Source organism: Perca fluviatilis, chromosome 6 (assembly GCF_010015445.1).
Source record: "Perca fluviatilis chromosome 6, GENO_Pfluv_1.0, whole genome shotgun sequence".
Classification (NCBI taxonomy): Eukaryota; Metazoa; Chordata; class Actinopteri; order Perciformes; family Percidae; genus Perca; species Perca fluviatilis.
Window position 1 is genome coordinate 42,488,174 of NC_053117.1, and position 18,085 is coordinate 42,506,258.

The window sequence follows — 18,085 nt, forward strand, 5'->3', positions numbered from 1 at the left end:
AGCGAGGTGTTTCACTATGAGAATCACCTTCTGATGTGACCAATCACAAAGCCCTGACCATGGTATGATATAAAGTAAATATGAAGTGAGTGTGAGTGAGTGTGAGAGTGTGTGAGAGATAAGTGTCCATGTTGAAGTGGTTTTAGATTTCAGGTCAGTTTGTGTTTAATGGGAGCTGTTGGACTCATGATGTTGTGTGATGTGTTTACTGTCCATGTGTTCCATCAGATCCGAGGCCTCTAATCATCAGAGCGATCCTCCTGCCGCTGATTCTGCTGGTGGAGAACATTGTCCTTTACTTCTACTGTAGGGTACGGACTCTCTCTCTCTCTCTCTCTCTCTCTCTCTGTTGTTTCCACCACTGACTGTGTTTGTTAAACTGAAGAGAGGAGTGATGCAGGAAGTCACATCTGTGTGCTGTCATGTCTCTCCAGGCCAGAAGGGGTCAGCTGCCGTGCAGACAGAAGAACATTGATGTCCAGGCCAGCAAGGGGCAGCTGCCGTGCAGACAGAAGAACATTGAGCTGGATTATTATAACCTGGGTGTCCCTGCAGCTGAAGGAGGGCCGACTGAAGAGGAAGGATCTCAGGGAGCAGAGTAGCACCTCCAAGGAGCTCATGGAGGTTAAGCTTTTTATGCACCTTTTTACCCCCACTTTTACCCGCAAATTCCCATTTATTTACCCTTACAAAACTTCAATTAATTTAGATTGGCACATGCTGGGGACTTGTGTACAAAATCTGGAGTCTCTGGGTCCAATCTGAGAGGAAATATGAGTTTTAAAAAGTACATTTTACTGACAAGCATTATTCTTCCCATATGTCCAGACCCTGATTTAGGTACCCAGTAGGGGTCCTTAGGATGGACCCAGGACCACCAGAACTGGGTCATAAATTCTACAGAACTCCTTGATTTGGAAAAGGTTCCAACTGATTTTTAAAATTTTTTTTTTTCACTGAAACCCCCTGGTATTCCCAAAATTTTTAAAGAGCTTTGCCATTCACAAGCACAATTAGAGGGTAACTACCGCTTCAACCTGGACCCTATTTTCTATGTTTTTGTGTCTAAGTTACTGATGGGAACAACCATCTTTGACATTGGTCCGGTATTAACCCTCCTAACCCCCAAACAGGTTTAAAAAAGCATGTTTTGTTAAAAGATTGCCAAAGAAAAACCACTTACCTCTAGAAAGTAGCTGAAAAAACAGTAGTTACCTTTCAAGGTACAACTGGAAAGAGTGGTCGATAACCTTAAAATAGCTTCCGCACTCGCCCATTTTTAGTATCCACCCAGGCCAAACTTTCCCATGCGGCCATCTCAATTTCTTCGGTTTTTCCAGCAAGTCGTAACTGGGATAAAGAAAAGAGTCTTTTATTTCACAGCCATTCCAGATTGTTCTCTCCTCAAGACTAAAGTTATCTGCATGTACTGTTGATGTGATCTGACTTACCACCAGATTATGTCAAGTCTCAAACAACACTTGGGCTTTAAAAACTTGAAAAACATCCCTTTTAAAGTAGATTTAGAACAGATTAAAAATGTGCCATTTGCGTTATATCACAAGTCAACTACAGACAATCATATAATTAATCACAATCAGATGTTTTTGTGTTGACATCCCTAATTAAAATAAATGGAAAAAAAAGAATTGACAAAAACTAAAAATTCTTTGATTAGGATTTTATCGTGAAACACCAGAAAACGTTCCAGGTTGGTGCATCTGGTGCTATGGTGACGATCTGTTGGTGTTTGGGATTAAAGAAATACAATGAAGGAATCAAAGTCATGTCGCTCACACACACAGTACAATATTAAACATCAGAGGCTGTTTTCACACACATTTCATCTCATTTCATAAGAATGGTTTGTTTTTGTAGTTTAGGACTTTACTTATTGTGTAATGATGGATTTTGCTTACTTTTGTAATTAATGCTTTTTCCTATTTCATGAAATCCAGTTCAGCCCAAAGATTTGAGACAAAAGCGAAACCGTTTAAGAACATTGAAGGAAATGTTGAAGCGGTCTGAACCGGCCCGTCTCAGCTCGACTCAAACCAGCTGATGGTGTTGCTGTGACTCAGCTGGTGGAGTCTCCACAGGCTGGTTTATAACGTAAGAGACGTCTCCTGTTTCAACAGCCAATAGAGAAGTCAGCTGGGGAGTCTCCAGAGGCTGGTTTATAACGTAAGAGACATCTCCTGTTTCAACAGCCAATAGAGAAGTCAGCTGGTGGAGTCTCCAGAGGCTGGTTTATAACGTAAGAGACATCTCCTGTTTCAACAGCCAATAGAGAAGTCAACTGGTTGAGTCAGCTACAAACTGTAGAAACAAAATCATCCAGAATCCATTTTATATGTTACAAGCTGTCAGCTGGTGAAATGTCAGAGTTTTAGACGGAGGCTCAACGAGCGCCGTGAGCACGGTATGTGGTGGAGCGAGCTAGAGAGAGACTGAAGAGAGAAGAGCAGCGTTAGAACAAAGCAGAGAATCAGAGAAATAAAACATAGTTTTCTCTGTTTCATCTCTACTACAAATGCAGCTGTAGCAAGTATCTCACTATCACTCTCCTCATTCATATCTTAAGATGCTACAAATAATTTCAGCTACAAAAAGCCAGAAAAGTCTGAAGTTAGAGCAGAAGTCCCGAGAGTGGTTTCTATGGAGATGATCCACCGTCTCGTCTGATTGGTGGAAACTGGCAGCTTTCAGAACGCTGCAGACCGGAGACTCTCAGGGAGACTAAAGTTTACTCTCCTCTCGTCCTCGATCTTTGGTCTGAACTGGACTTTACAACATTTTGTTTTTATATTTCAGGAATTTACTTATTGTGTAATGATGGATTTTACTTCTTCTTTTGAATAAATGATTTTCTGATTTTATAACAATTGTGCTGATGTTTGTTATCAGGATTTTGATTATTTCTGTAATTAGTCATTTTGATTAATTATGTGCTTAAAGCAACATTGTGTAACATTTGTATTCTTTGTAAGTTACACAGTGTGAGAACAGGTGATCAGATGCAGAGGGGAAATGACTGAGACAACTTTCTCCCTGTTGCAGTTAGATTTTTGATTAAGTAATAAATTAAAGAGATATTTTGTTGATTTTGAGTTAGGTCTGTGTCATGGCAGTGTGTGCAGATGCAGACTGATGTCATGTAGTGGCGTATTAATGACATGCCAATTTGTATGCCATTATTTGCGTGTTATCAAGACGCATACTCGCTTTTTAGCGTGTTTATCAATGCCATTTGGCCTCCATTGACTTACATTACCTTTGATTGCATGTGAATTGACGCCGTAGTGAGTAGTATGAAAGGGGGAAAATCTGCGTAGGGAGGTTGGTTAGGAGGGAGGACGGCTCAAACACAGGACTTTCACCAGGAGACCGGGTATCGGGTCCCACGTTTGATGTTTCCTCTCCACGTTTGTTCTTTTCCTAAACCGACGTTTCCTAAACCCAACCGTAGCCTCGCGATAACACACCACTTGGCTTTGGGTCATTTCTCATCTCGTTTCTCGTCGTATCTCAGCAGACCTCCGATGCTCAAAGCAACAACAAGTAAACACGCTCCTAAATTCTGCAGATTCTGTTTGGGTCTTATTATTATTATTAGACATGTTTAACTGGTATCTTTCAGAGCGGAGCATCGCTAGTTTCAAGTTGTCTCCTCGAGAATCTTTGGTCAGAAATGGGATTTACAAATTGTTGTTTGTAACAGGATTTTTACTTATTTTGTAACAATGGATTTTGCTTATTTTTGTATTGAATGAATTTTCTTATTTTGTAACAATTGTGCTTTTATTAGTTATCAGGATTTTTGCTCATTTCTGTAGTTAATCATTTTGATTAATGTTGTCCAACAGCATTGCATAACATTGGTATTTTCAGTGATATAATGCCAGAATTATAGTCATGTCTTTATTCTTTTCTTATTTTTAGGGTCTTTATTTCATAGTTTCTATTTGTAAGTTGAAACAAGTGTTCTTGTGAATGCATCTACATCTTGTAATTTGTTTCTATTGATGTTTTAAATGTGTGGAATTATAAGTGACACCAAAAAAATTAATAAAATCATCCGTAAATCCAAACATTATTATTTGAATCGGCTGTTTTTTCTGTGTTGTCAGACTTCAGCTAAGAAGAAGCCGAGTGTTTTAAGATAAATCCTCCAATTAACATCAGAAACGATCAATAGTAAATATGGAAGAATAAAGTTTACGTTTTCTGTTCGCTGACGAGATGCATGGATGGCTTCAGACAGACATTTCTTCCCCGATGTCTCAGTGTCAGCAGAACCATTCTTCCTCATTAAGACAGCAACAGAGACAATACATGACTCAGCTGGTTGGAAAAACTGTCCCGTTATTTGGCTGTTATTGTAGTAAACTGTTGAAGTAGGAGGCCTGTAGTTCTGTTATTGTAGTAAACTGTTGAAGTAGGAGGCCTGTAGTTCTGTTATTGTAGTAAACTGTTGAAGTAGTAGGTCTGTAGTTCTGTTATTGTAGTAAACTGTTGAAGTAGTAGGTCTGTAGTTCTGTTATTGTAAAGGGGGGGTTTTTTTTTAAAAATAAAAAAAAAAAAGAAAGGGAGGGGTGTGTTTTTGTTTTATTAAAAAAAAAAGGAAAGGAGGGGGGTGGGTTTTTTTGTTATTAAAAAAAAAAAAGGGAGGAAGGGGGGGGGTTTTAAATTATAAAAAAGAAAAGAATGAAGAGGGGGGTGGTGTTTTGTTTTTGTAAAGAAAAAAAGGGAGGGGGGGGTGGGGTTGTGTTTTTGTATTAAAGAAATGTTGTAAGAAGGGGGGTGTGTTTTTTTTTTTTTGTAAAAAGTTTTAGAAGGAAGGGGGGTGGTTTTTTTTTTTTGAAAGAAAAGGTGTGGGGTGGGGGGGGTGGTGTTTTTGTTTTTTGTGAAAAGGTTTTGGGAAGGGGGGGGTGTGTTTTTTTATTGTAGTAAACTGTTGAAGTAGGAGGCCTGTAGTTTTGGGGATATTTTGGCAGTTATAAGATAAGATATACTTTATTGTCCACGAAGGGAAATCTGTTTTGGACTCTGTCCGTTCCGCAGCTTTACAAAGACAACACAAATACAGAAAATAAGCATCTCTCCACATTAGACAGGTCCCTACATAGTAATACTCTCATATACATTAGACAGGTCCCTACATAGTAATGCTCTCATATACATTAGACAGGTCCTTATATAGTAATACTCTCATATACATTAGACAGGTCCCTACATAGTAATGCTCTCATATACATTAGACAGGTCCTTATATAGTAATACTATCATATACATTAGACAGGTCCCTATATAGTAATACTATCATATACATTAGACAGGTCCCTATATAGTAATGCTCACATATACATTAGACAGGTCCTTATATAGTAATACTATCATATACATTAGACAGGTCCCTATATAGTAATACTATCATATACATTAGACAGGTCCTTATATAGTAATACTCTCATATACATTAGACAGGCCCCTATATATTAATACTCTCATATACATAAGACAGGTCCTTATATAGTAATACTCTAATATACATTAGACAAGTACCTATATAGTAATACTCTCATATACATTAGACAGGTATGTATATAAGCACATTAACTCCTTTCAGAGGTAGTTTTTAATGAACAACCCTGATGGCTGCATTCTCCGCCCAATGCAGAATGAGATATTGCACAACTAACATAATGCACACCCGTAACAGTTAGTAATGTTGATAGGCTCATTAAGACTTCAGAGACTGTGTCACCTTCATCATTAGGCTCAAATACGTTCTCAGGGTACCCCCGGGGTTCTTCTAGGTACATTTAAGGCTTTTTAAGACCTTTTTAATACCACCTAGGATGACATTTAATGCCAACTTCACGGCCATATAATGGAAAATCAATGTGGATTTTAGGCCTGAGAAAAGATTGATTTACCAAGTAGTGTCACTTACAAAATATTTATTATAATACTCAACAATCATATTTAGTTCACAATAGCTTTGTAAGGTGTATTTGACTCTAATAACATCAGATAATAAGGTAGTTGTTGCATGAAGAGCTCTCATGCTATGAAACTAAACATACAAAATAAATAGGATAATAAAAAAGAAAACGTGTGCATTATGAGATGTCCGGTCAAATATGTTTATTATAACCCGGTAATGAGAATGCGTTGCTTAATAACAGAGATACTGACTTTTAATTCCTACTTGTGACAGTTTAAAACTGCTAGTAAACATCGGCCATGGCAGTCATTGAATCTGACCCTTCTTCCCTTTCCTTTATTTACCTGCTAAAGCCACATGGAGACATTAAAGAGAACCTCTCTGCTGTAAGGTAAGCTTTGGAGCATAGCCATGTTAACAATATTATTATTAATATTAACAGTCTAAGGTTTGGAGCATAGCCATGTTAACAATATTATTATTAATATTATCAGTCTAAGGTTTGGAGCATAGACATGTTAACAATATTATTATTAATATTAAAAGTCTAAGGTTAGGAGCATAGACATGTTAACAATATTATTATTAATATTAACAGTCTAAGGTTAGGAGCATAGACATGTTAACAATATTATTATTAATATTAACAGTCTAAGGTTAGGAGCATAGACATGTTAACAATATTATTATTAATATTATCAGTCTAAGGTTTGGAGCATAGACATGTTAACAATATTCTTATTAATATTAACAGTCTAAGGTTTGGAGCATAGACATGTTAACAATATTATTAATATTAACAGTCTAAGGTTAGGAGCATAGACATGCTAACAATATTATTATTAATATTAACAGTCTAAGGTTTGGAGCATAGACATGTTAACAATATTATTATTAATATTAACAGTCTAAGGTTAGGAGCATAGACATGTTAACAATATTATTATTAATATTAACAGTCTAAGGTTTGGAGCATAGACATGTTAACAATATTATTATTAATATTAACAGTCTAAGGTTTGGAGCATAGACATATTAACAATATTATTATTAATATTAACAGTCTAAGGTTTGGAGGGACTTTTCTGTATGTTCGGGGTGTAAGATTGTTTTTTTTTCTCCGCGGACCGTGAACGTCACACCGCGTTCCATGTTGCCATGGTGACGGAGTTACCCACAGACACAGAGAGAGACTAACCGCGGCTCTGACCGCGGCCGGTGGTACAGTTTGAGCAACTTTAACGGACTTTTATTACACAGAGAGTAAAAACGGGGAAGTTCACTAACGGTCCCGGAAACACCTCCACTCCGGGAACACACCAACGGCCCGGGAAACACACCAACGGCCCGGGAAACACACCAACGGTCCGGGAAACACACCAACGGCCCAGGGAACACACCATCGGCCCGGGGAACACACCAACGGCCCGGGGAACACACCAACGGCCCGGGGAACACACCAACGGCCCGGGGAACACACCAACGGCCCAGGGAACACCGGCCAAGGGCCCGGGAACACACCAACGGCCCGGAGAAACACACCAACGGCCCGGAGAAACACACCAACGGCCCAGGGAACACACCAACGGCCCGGAGAAACACACCAACGGCCCGGGAACACACCAACGGCCCGGAGAAACACACCAACGGCCCGGAGAAACACACCAACGGCCCGGGGAACACCGGCCAACGTTAGCTAACAGATCCGCACTAAAGCTAACGTTACCGGGCGGCTAATACCGTTAGCATGTGTGAGAGCAGAGCGGTCCCGGTTCCGAGCGGGAAGGTGTACCGGCAGCTGTTTGACGCTCAGGTGGGTCAGAGGTCAAAGTCTGTTTATAAATGATTAAAATAACTGTTGTATAAAGTGTGTTATAAACCGGGTCAGAGTAGCTCGGTTCATGTTTTAATGTTAACGTTTGCTAACCGTCAGTTATAGTTAGCTACGTACCTACGGTAATACGTCATCACCACGCCCCTTTCTGGGGAAGAATACATACGTCATATACATGAGAACAGCCTGGTTAGTAGGTTAGTAGGTTATTACTAACACTAGTTAGTAGGTTAGTAGCTAGGTCAGTGAGTTATTACTAACGCTTGTTAGTAGGTTAGTAGGTTAGTGAGTTATTACTAACACTAGTTAGTAGGTTAGTAGGTCAGTGAGTTATTACTAACGCTTGTTAGTAGGTTAGTAGGTTAGTGAGTTATTACTAACACTAGTTAGTAGGTTAGTAGGTTAGTGAGTTATTACTAACGCTTGTTAGTAGGTTAGTAGGTTAGTGAGTTATTACTAACACTAGTTAGTAGGTTAGTAGCTGTGTCAGTGAGTTATTACCAACGTTGTTAGTAGGTTAGTGAGGTAATACCGCGCTCTGATTGGCTGCTGTGATGATGACACACTCAGACTTTGTTTGTGATCAGTGCGTGTTTGTGTGTTTGTGTGTTTATGGTTTGTGTGTTTTGTGTGTTTGTGTGTTTTGTAGGTTCAGCTGTCCAGATCTCTGCTGGCTGGACGGAAAGACACGAGGACAGACTGTCTGTCTGCTGCAGACAGCAACACACACTGCAGCACCTCCAGCAGGTAGACAGACAGACAGGCAGACAGACAGACATAGAGAGAGACAGAGACAGACAGACAGATGGACAGGCAGACAGATGGACAGACAGACAGACAGAGTGAGACTGACAGACAGACAGACATCACTGTAACTTAGTGTAATAATGTAGGTCCATGACTTACATACATACCTGTCCTCTTTATATTCTACCCCCCCAGATGTTAACTAGTTCTATAGTGGACATGTTTCTGTTTGTTAATGTGTTCACCAACAACCACGGCTAATACCTTCTAAGTTACTTACTGGCAATACATCCTTTCCTGATTCTGATGTCTGCCTGTCTGTCTATCTGTCTGCCTGTCTGTCTGTCTGCCTGTCTGCCTGTCTGTCTGTCTGCCTGCCTGTCTGTCTGCCTGTCTGTCTGTCTGTCTGCCTGTCTGTCTGTCAGGTTGGGACAGCTGGTAGATGATGAAGATGAAGATGATGAAGATGATGCTGATAGCATTGCTGATGTCAGCAGACTTCCTGACTCTGTGGGTTCGTATCTTATATTATATCAAATATTTATAATACAACGTTTGACAGTTTGTTTGATCCATGACAAACGTCTCTCTGTCTCTCTCTGTCTGTCTCTCTCTCTCTGTCTCTCTCTCTCTCTGTCTGTTTGTCTGTCTGTCTATCTACCTGTCTGTCTGTCTCTTTGTCTGTCTGTCTGTCTCTCTACCTGTCTCTCTCTCTCTACCTGTCTGTCTCTCAGTGGTAGAATGTCTGAGCTCTGACATCGTCGAGCGTCTGACGGAGAGAAAAAGCCAACAACACGAAGAAGCTCTGAAACAGCTGGAGAAAGATCTCACCCTCTTCACTCAGGTAGATTACAGCTTAGTACACACACACACACACACACACACACACAGACACACACACACACAGACACACACACACACACACACACGTTCCCCTCTATCCACATGTCCCTCTCCATTGTCCGATATCTACTCCTTTTCTCTGTGTCCTACGTGAATCGTGTAGATTCAATGAGAAAATGTTTGGGAGTTACGTTCGGGCCTGGTGCCTGATTTCTGGCGTATGACTAAAAAGTCCACATGGGATTTGTTTTGATGCGCTGGATTTAACCAATCATCGAACTTCCACCTACCAATGAAACGAGTTTTAGCCAATCAGATGCAAAGTAGGGCGGGTCTTTGCCGAAATGTGAGAGTGTGGTGCCGGTGTGGTCCATGGTGTGGTCTCCGTGGTAACGCGGCTAAAAAAAAATGGAGGCAAAGTTTATCAAACTTGGAGCATGTAGATACAGGCAGCGTTAGTTGAGAAAGGAGTTCAAATAAATGGCGCTGGGCATGAATAGAGGACAAGAGGACAAGGGAAGCTGTTTAACACTTGGTGTCTCAAACTGAGGGAGGGGGGCTTCTGCAGCGCATGTTGAAGGAAGATACTGGACGGCAGCAGAGGTAAGACAGGGCTGCTAGTCATTAGATGCTAGTCATTAGATGTTAGTCATTAGGCCTGAGAAAAGATTGATTTACCAAGTAGTGTCACTTACAAAATATTTATTATAATACTCAACAATCATACTCAATAGTCATTAGATGTTAGTCATTAGATGCTAGTCATTAGATGTTAGTCATTAGATGTTAGTCATTAGATGTTAGTCATTAGATGCTAGTCATTAGATGTTAGTCATTAGATGTTAGTCATTAGATGTTAGTCATTAGATGCTAGTCATTAGATGTTAGTCATTAGATGCTAGTCATTAGATGTTAGTCATTAGATGCTAGTCATTAGATGCTAGTCATTAGATGCTAGTCATTAGATGCTAGTCATTAGATGTTAGTCATTAGATGCTAGTCATTAGATGTTAGTCATTAGATGTTAGTCATTAGATGCTAGTCATTAGATGTTAGTCATTAGATGCTAGTCATTAGATGCTAGTCATTAGATGTTAGTCATTAGATGTTAGTCATTAGATGCTAGTCATTAGATGCTAGTCATTAGATGTTAGTCATTAGATGTTAGTCATTAGATGTTAGTCATTAGATGTTAGTCATTAGATGTTAGTCATTAGATGCTAGTCATTAGATGTTAGTCATTAGATGCTAGTCATTAGATGTTAGTCATTAGATGCTAGTCATTAGATGCTAGTCATTAGATGTTAGTCATTAGATGCTAGTCATTAGATGTTAGTCATTAGATGTTAGTCATTAGATGCTAGTCATTAGATGCTAGTCATTAGATGTTAGTCATTAGATGTTAGTCATTAGATGCTAGTCATTAGATGCTAGTCATTAGATGTTAGTCATTAGATGCTAGTCATTAGATGCTAGTCATTAGATGTTAGTCATTAGATGCTAGTCATTAGATGCTAGTCATTAGATGTTAGTCATTAGATGCTAGTCATTAGATGTTAGTCATTAGATGCTAATCATTAGATGTTAGTCATTAGATGCTAATCATTAGATGCTAGTCATTAGATGCTAGTCATTAGATGCTAGTCATTAGATGTTAGTCATTAGATGTTAGTCATTAGATGCTAGTCATTAGATGTTAGTCATTAGATGCTAGTCCTTTAGATGCTAGTCATTAGATGTTAGTCATTAGATGCTAGTCATTAGATGTTAGTCATTAGATGCTAGTCATTAGATGCTAGTCATTAGATGTTAGTCATTAGATGCTAGTCATTAGATGCTAGTCATTAGATGTTAGTCATTAGATGTTAGTCATTAGATGCTAGCCATTAGATGCTAGTCATTAGATGCTAGTCATTAGATGTTAGTCATTAGATGTTAGTCATTAGATGCTAGTTATTAGATGCTAGTCACAAAGCTTCGGTCCGTGCTCTCTGTCATACGAGTACGTTACCGGCAACGACAGCTACGTCTGCGACTGTTCCTTTACTGACCGACCGTGATCCAACAATACGTGTGTGCACGTTCATAGCGGAACATGATTTATCATTAACGATGGCCACTGTGTAAAAGCTATCTGAAGCCCAAACTGCCTTGATAAAGCTGTCTGTTTGGACTCAGCATGGCAGGTATTTAAACACAACGGCCTTGTCCCAGAGTCTAGACGTCTAGCTATATGAAAAGATAAACAATGCAACGTTTTTAATGAATGTAAATAAAGATTTTTTGATTGATGACAATGATTCATTGTAGGATCATGATATTACTGCAATATGTAAATCCACATTGACTCTTAATTTAACATATGGTTGGAAGAAGTAAAAATTGATCCCAAACTTTTTAGTCTTTAAAAATTATGACTTGTATTATTGTGTAATGTCAGAAGCACTTTAACTGTTTTGCCGGTCAAATTAACTTTAATGAGTGCATATTGAAATATTACACTGTTGGTTGGCAAAAAATGCTTCTCAAAATGCATCAGATTGATGCTTTAAAATATGGAATATTTAAAATTTTGCCCCCGGACCCCCCTAGAGGGGTAATATCCTTCTCACCTTTTTCACCCCTGACCCGTTTTCATGCCTGGAATTTAGTAATGCAACAGCAGATGAACAAAGTATACAATTTTGGAGATTTGCGCGAACGAGATTTAGAAGACCAACTGACCTCAGATCAGTTAGTGGGCTGGGAGGTAAATTTTGAAGGTAGCCAAATGAGGAGTGTTTGGGATTTTGAGCTTCTATGTATGTCCTGTTTACCCTCCAAACTGTTGTTATTCAGCTATGACAAGGTAAAATCAGTTTTGCATTCTATCACCCCTTTATAAACTGTATCAACATTTATTTTTTAATCTACACTTTTACATCCAGTTTGAACCCGTTCACCGTGCAGCGGTACATCTCTATTCATTTATAAATTGTAAATTAATCTTATTGCCACAGTAAGTTACACTTAGGAGGACTTGGTGATCAGTGCACACACACACAATATAATATATAATAATATACACCTGAGGTAGAACACATACACAATATAATATTTAATATACACCTGAGGTAGAACACATACACAATATAATATATAATATACACCTGAGGTAGAACACATACACAATATAATATATAATATATAATATACACCTGAGGTAGAACACATACACACTATAATATATAATATTTAATATACACCTGAGGTAGAACACATACACAATATAATATATAATATTTAATATACACCTGAGGTAGAACACATACACAATATAATATATAATATTTAATATACACCTGAGGTAGAACACATACACAATATAATATATAATATACACCTGAGGTAGAACACATACACAATATAATATATAATATACACCTGAGGTAGAACACATACACAATATAATATATAATATATAATATACACCTGAGGTAGAACACATACACACTATAATATATAATATTTAATATACACCTGAGGTAGAACACATACACACTATAATATATAATATTTAATATACACCTGAGGTAGAACACATACACAATATAATATATAATATACACCTGAGGTAGAACACATACACACTATAATATATAATATACACCTGAGGTAGAACACATACACACTATAATATATAATATACACCTGAGGTAGAACACATACACAATATAATATATAATATATAATATACACCTGAGGTAGAACACATACACACTATAATATATAATATTTAATATACACCTGAGGTAGAACACATACACAATATAATATATAATATTTAATATACACCTGAGGTAGAACACATACACACTATAATATATAATATACACCTGAGGTAGAACACATACACAATATAATATATAATATATAATATACACCTGAGGTAGAACACATACACACTATAATATATAATATTTAATATACACCTGAGGTAGAACACATACACAATATAATATATAATATATAATATAGAGCTGAGGTAGAACACACACAGGGATATACTCTGGTACTTGTTACCTGAACTCATCTCCACGCTGTGTTTCCAGGCGTGTGAGACTCGGGTGAGGACCGTCAGCCAGGAGCTGCTGTCCTCTCTGCAGGACGTGGACCTCAGGTTGAACACCCTGAAGGACAGAATGGAACAGCTGGAACAGCTGCAACACGTCACTCTGCAGGTAACCCACAGTTTGGTTGGTGCTGCAGCTGCAACGATGGATGGCTCACTTACCAACTGGGGGTGTGTGTGTGTGTGTGTTTCTCTGTGTGTGTGTGTGTGTGTGTGTGTGTTCAGGATGTGTGTGTTCTCTGGGACGAGGTAGAGGAGCAGGTGAAGCTGAAGAAGATCCGGATCGTTGAGCTGAACCACAAACTGACTGAATCTGAGACTCAACGGACCAACGAGGTCAGACTGAGTTTAACATGTGGAGGAAAGAGATGAAACACAAATACAGATTAGTAAAATGCTCCTAGGCTCGTGCACAGCGCGCGCACACTATGCTTGTTACACACACAGGGACACACACACACACACACACACACACACACACACACACACACACACACAGGGACGCACAGCAGCACACACACACACACACACACACACACACACACACAGGGACGCACAGCAGCACACACACATGCGGAAGATTACAAATAAAAATATTAGGGTGTAAATCCTCCATCATAACAGCAATGCTCCAAGGTCCAAACGCGCCTGGCTTTTAAAGGGAATGGGAGATGATCTCTGATTGGTTGATTGCATGTTACACCCTAAACACACCTCTGATTAATGAAGACACTAAGTACGGCACGGAGCCTTTTTTCCACCCTCAAACTAGCAAAAGTGGATTCTAAACACACCGCGCTTCACACCGTGCGCTTAGATAGAATAGGGCCCTTAAAGTTTGACCTATTTAACCTCCAGACCCCCTGGAGGGAATTCTAGTTTTGTTTGTGAGAATAAAAGATAAAAACTCAGCTCCAAAAAGAAAAGAAAATAAAGACTTCTTAACTTTTTGCAATAAGAGAGCCGTCCTTTTCTAACTTTGGGTTCCCTTCCAAAGAGCAGCTTCATGATCCTCACCTGTCACTTCAATCTGATCACACACGCCCGCCGATAGGGGGGGACAAACGGGTCTGTTGTCCCGGGCCCACAGTAGGGGGGGGGCCCAGAACTGGGGGCCCAGAACTGGGCCCTCATTAAATTATGGAATAATTGAAAAACATTTTTTTAAATAGGCCTATTTGTGTAAAAAAATATGTAATATTTGAGTTACATTTTTTTGTTGCTTTTTATTTGTTTTCTTCCTAATTGTCCTTGAAATAGTGGTCAAGAACCCCCCCACCCCCAACACAAAAATGGTTTGGCCACTTATCAAAAGTTGATGTTGTTTTCAGTAGATTTTGAAGTTCAGTATGCTCAAAATGGTCCGCTCAAGTCCCGGGTGCTCAGAAAAGGAAGGAAAAGAAAAGAAGAAAATAGAGGCCTTAGAGATTTTCTAAACAAATATTTTTAAAAAAGGTGGTGGCGGTGAAGCTGGAACTGTCAACGTAGAGCGAGGTAAAAACAGCGCAGCCAACGTTTACGAGCCATGTAACGTAAGCTAACAGGCCAGCTCTCATGTTAACGTCCATTAGCTCGTATAAAAGCCTGAGACAACACGTTCTCTTTTACAGAAAGAGTTGAGTTTGGTAGCTCCGTCAGAGAGGATGAGACAGAGAGGAGAGAGATCCAGCTGCTGTCAGGTGACAGAGAGAGTGATGCGGGAGGGGCCCGCTGCCTCGAGAGAGAGAGAGAGAGAGAGAGAGAGAGAGAGAGAGAGAAAAAAAAAATACAGAGAGAGAGAGAGAGAGAGAGATACAGAGAGAGAGAGAGAGAGAGAGAGAGAGAGAGAGAGAGAGAGAAGATACAGAGAGAGAGAGAGAGAGATACAGAGAGAGAGAGAGAGAGAGAGATGCGGGAGGGGCCCGCTGCACTGTCGGAGAGTCTGAGCAGGATGGATCAGAGACTGATCACATTAATTTCAGTGAGAGATGTGAGGAGAGGAAGATCAGATTAGAGGAAGATCAGAGGAGAGGAAGAGCATAGGAGAGGAGCAGGAGAGGAAGAGGAGAGGAGAGGACCAGGAGAGGAAGAGCAGAGGAGAGGTACAGGAGATGAACAGGAGAGGAGAGGAACAGGAGAGGAAGAGCAGGGGAGAGGAAGAGCAAGGAAAAAGGAGAGATCTGGGCGCGGGGGGCCCATCTAAGCTTATCTCGTCCCGGGCCCAGGCAAGACTGTCAGCTGGCCTGTGATCACACACAGGACTTCAAATAAATTAATAGAACATATATAGGTCAACACTACGTGTGTGTTTGTGCGCATGTGCGTGTGCGTACTCGTACATGTTGGTGTGACGCTGTGTTTGTCTCGTAGATCCGAGCTGTGCTCAGGAAGTACTTCCAGCTGCTGGAGAAGATCAGCTTCCTGCCTCCTCCGGACGTCTGCAGACTGATCCACAGAGAGGCCTCGGTAACTCAGCTCTCACTTCATTACTGATCCACAGAGAGGCCTCGGTAACTCAGCTCTCACTTCATTACTGATCCACAGAGAGGCCTCGGTAACTCAGCTTAAAGCCTCTGAGACACACAGCGTTACCTGATGCAGGGTTTTCTCTACCACTATAAGGCTGATTTCTTTAGCAAGTTTTGTCTTGTTGAGAATTGCATTTTTTTTTATTGAAAAACATAAAAATGATCAGCTGTTCTGTGTCTCAGATGTTCTCTGTCTCAGATGTTCTGTGTCTCAGATGTTCTGTGTCTCAGATGTTCTGTGTCTCAGATGTTCTGTGTCTGTGTCTCAGATGTTCTCTGTCTCAGATGTTCTGTGTCTCAGATGTTCTCTGTCTCAGATGTTCTGTGTCTCAGATGTTCTGTGTCTCAGATGTTCTCTGTCTCAGATGTTCTGTGTCTCAGATGTTCTGTGTCTGTGTCTCAGATGTTGAACCAGTCTCTGCTGGCGAACCGTCGCAGCGTGGCTCGTCTGCTGCTGCTCCTCCAGGAGGAGAACCTGCAGCAGGAGTCTCTCCTCCGTCTGCACTGGGAGGACTGCCTGGGCCGCTGGAGGAGGAGCCGCGTCCGCCAGGTTATAGACCGCTTCAGGTGGGTGGGGGTCCAGGTTATAGACCGCTTCAGGTGGGTGATGGTCCAGGTTATAGACCGGTTCAGGTGGGTGGGGGTCCAGGTCATAGACCGCTTCAGGTGGGTGATGGTCCAGGTTATAGACCGCTTCAGGTGGGTGATGGTCCAGGTTATAGACTGCTTCAGGTGGGTGGGGGTCCAGGTTATAGACCGCTTCAGGTGGGTGGGGGTCCAGGTTATAGACCGCTTCAGGTGGGTGGGGGTCCAGGTTATAGACTGCTTCAGGTGGGTGGGGGTCCAGGTTATAGACTGTTTCCGGGTCCAGGTTTTTAGCCTTTAAACAGCAGTAACAGTATAAATACTCGTTGTACTGCAGTTTTCAGCAGCTGTAACAGCTGTATTTGTGTTGCATGAGTCAGCAGTTTTCAGCAGCTGTAACAGCTGTATTTGTGTTGCATGAGTCAGCAGTTTTCAGCAGCTGTAACAGTTGTATTTGTGTTGCATGAGTCAGCAGTTTTCAACAGCTGTAACAGCTGTATAGTGTTGCATGAGTCAGCAGTTTTCAACAGCTGTAACAGCTGTATTTGTGTTGCATGAGTCAGCAGTTTTCAGCAGCTGTAACAGCTGTATTTGTGTAGCATGAGTCAGCAGTTTTCAGCAGCTGTAACAGCTGTATTTGTGTAGCATGAGTCAGCAGTTTTCAGCAGCTGTATTGTGTTGCAGGAGTGTGTGCAGCAGCGATGAGGAGCAGCAGCCGGTCTCGGGTCAGCAGCTGCTTCAGGAGAGGAAACGAGCTCTGACAGAACGGCGTGATGACATCATCTATAAGATTTGGTAACAGCGGAGTCTTCTGATTGGTCCTCTTGGTCTCTGACACACTCAGGGCGTCCACATACAGTTTAAAAACACCTGAAATCAGAGTTCTCCTCCCGGTTAACAGAGCTAGAGAACTCCTTTAGGTACCGGGTTACACATACCAGAACCAGACCCAAACAGACTCTACACGCTCCGTAGAACCAGACCCAAACAGACTCCACACGCTCCGTAGAACCAGACCCAAACAGACTCCACACGCTCCGTAGAACCAGACCCAAACAGACTCTACACCATAGATATAGAACAATAGATATGACATGACGTCATAATTTATGGCATAACAGTCCGCCATCTTACTAGGGTACTGTTTACAATGGTCCCCTATGGCAGCAATATGGTTATCAGCTGTGCAGCACCTAACTGCTTTACCAGAAGGACCACAGAGACCCAGGAGGCTGCCATCACTTTCCACACGTCAGTAGGAGTAGATAGAGTATTTTTTCGCTTCTTTTTTTAATTATAAATACAGAAACGTTGGTGAACTAGGTAGCTAGCTAGTTACGTTGCCTAGCAACTGTTAACAGACCGGCTGAGATATCAGTTATTGGTGATTGCTAGCTAGCTCTTAACATCATTTATGAACAGCAAACATCGTTTTAGTTGATTGATTTTTACTTCAAATAAGACATTTAGTAACGTTAACGTTATAACAGTTTTTTTAACACGTTGTT

General features: G+C 40.6%; 2 protein-coding genes across 6 annotated transcripts in view; both read left to right on the top strand.

Annotated features, from left to right (window-relative positions):
- Positions 1–2,089, top strand: part of LOC120560205 (scavenger receptor cysteine-rich type 1 protein M160-like) — a 39,982-nt gene extending 37,893 nt beyond the window's left edge. For both annotated transcript variants that reach the window (XM_039802474.1, XM_039802473.1), the window contains 2 exons: positions 229–311; positions 435–2,089. In XM_039802474.1, coding sequence (XP_039658408.1) covers positions 229–311; positions 435–602 — 251 coding nt within the window. In that variant the 3' untranslated portion in view covers positions 603–2,089. The remainder of the gene's footprint in view (positions 1–228; positions 312–434) is intronic.
- A 5,022-nt stretch (positions 2,090–7,111) lies between these two features.
- The window catches only part of ccdc180 (coiled-coil domain containing 180), a 39,594-nt gene continuing 28,620 nt past the window's right edge, over positions 7,112–18,085 (top strand). For all 4 annotated transcript variants that reach the window (XM_039802452.1, XM_039802454.1, XM_039802453.1 and 1 more), the window contains exons 1-9: positions 7,112–7,763; positions 8,434–8,531; positions 8,957–9,045; positions 9,266–9,375; positions 13,466–13,594; positions 13,711–13,821; positions 15,835–15,930; positions 16,396–16,559; positions 17,262–17,372. In XM_039802452.1, coding sequence (XP_039658386.1) covers positions 7,698–7,763; positions 8,434–8,531; positions 8,957–9,045; positions 9,266–9,375; positions 13,466–13,594; positions 13,711–13,821; positions 15,835–15,930; positions 16,396–16,559; positions 17,262–17,372 — 974 coding nt within the window. In that variant the 5' untranslated portion in view covers positions 7,112–7,697. The remainder of the gene's footprint in view (positions 7,764–8,433; positions 8,532–8,956; positions 9,046–9,265; positions 9,376–13,465; positions 13,595–13,710; positions 13,822–15,834; positions 15,931–16,395; positions 16,560–17,261; positions 17,373–18,085) is intronic.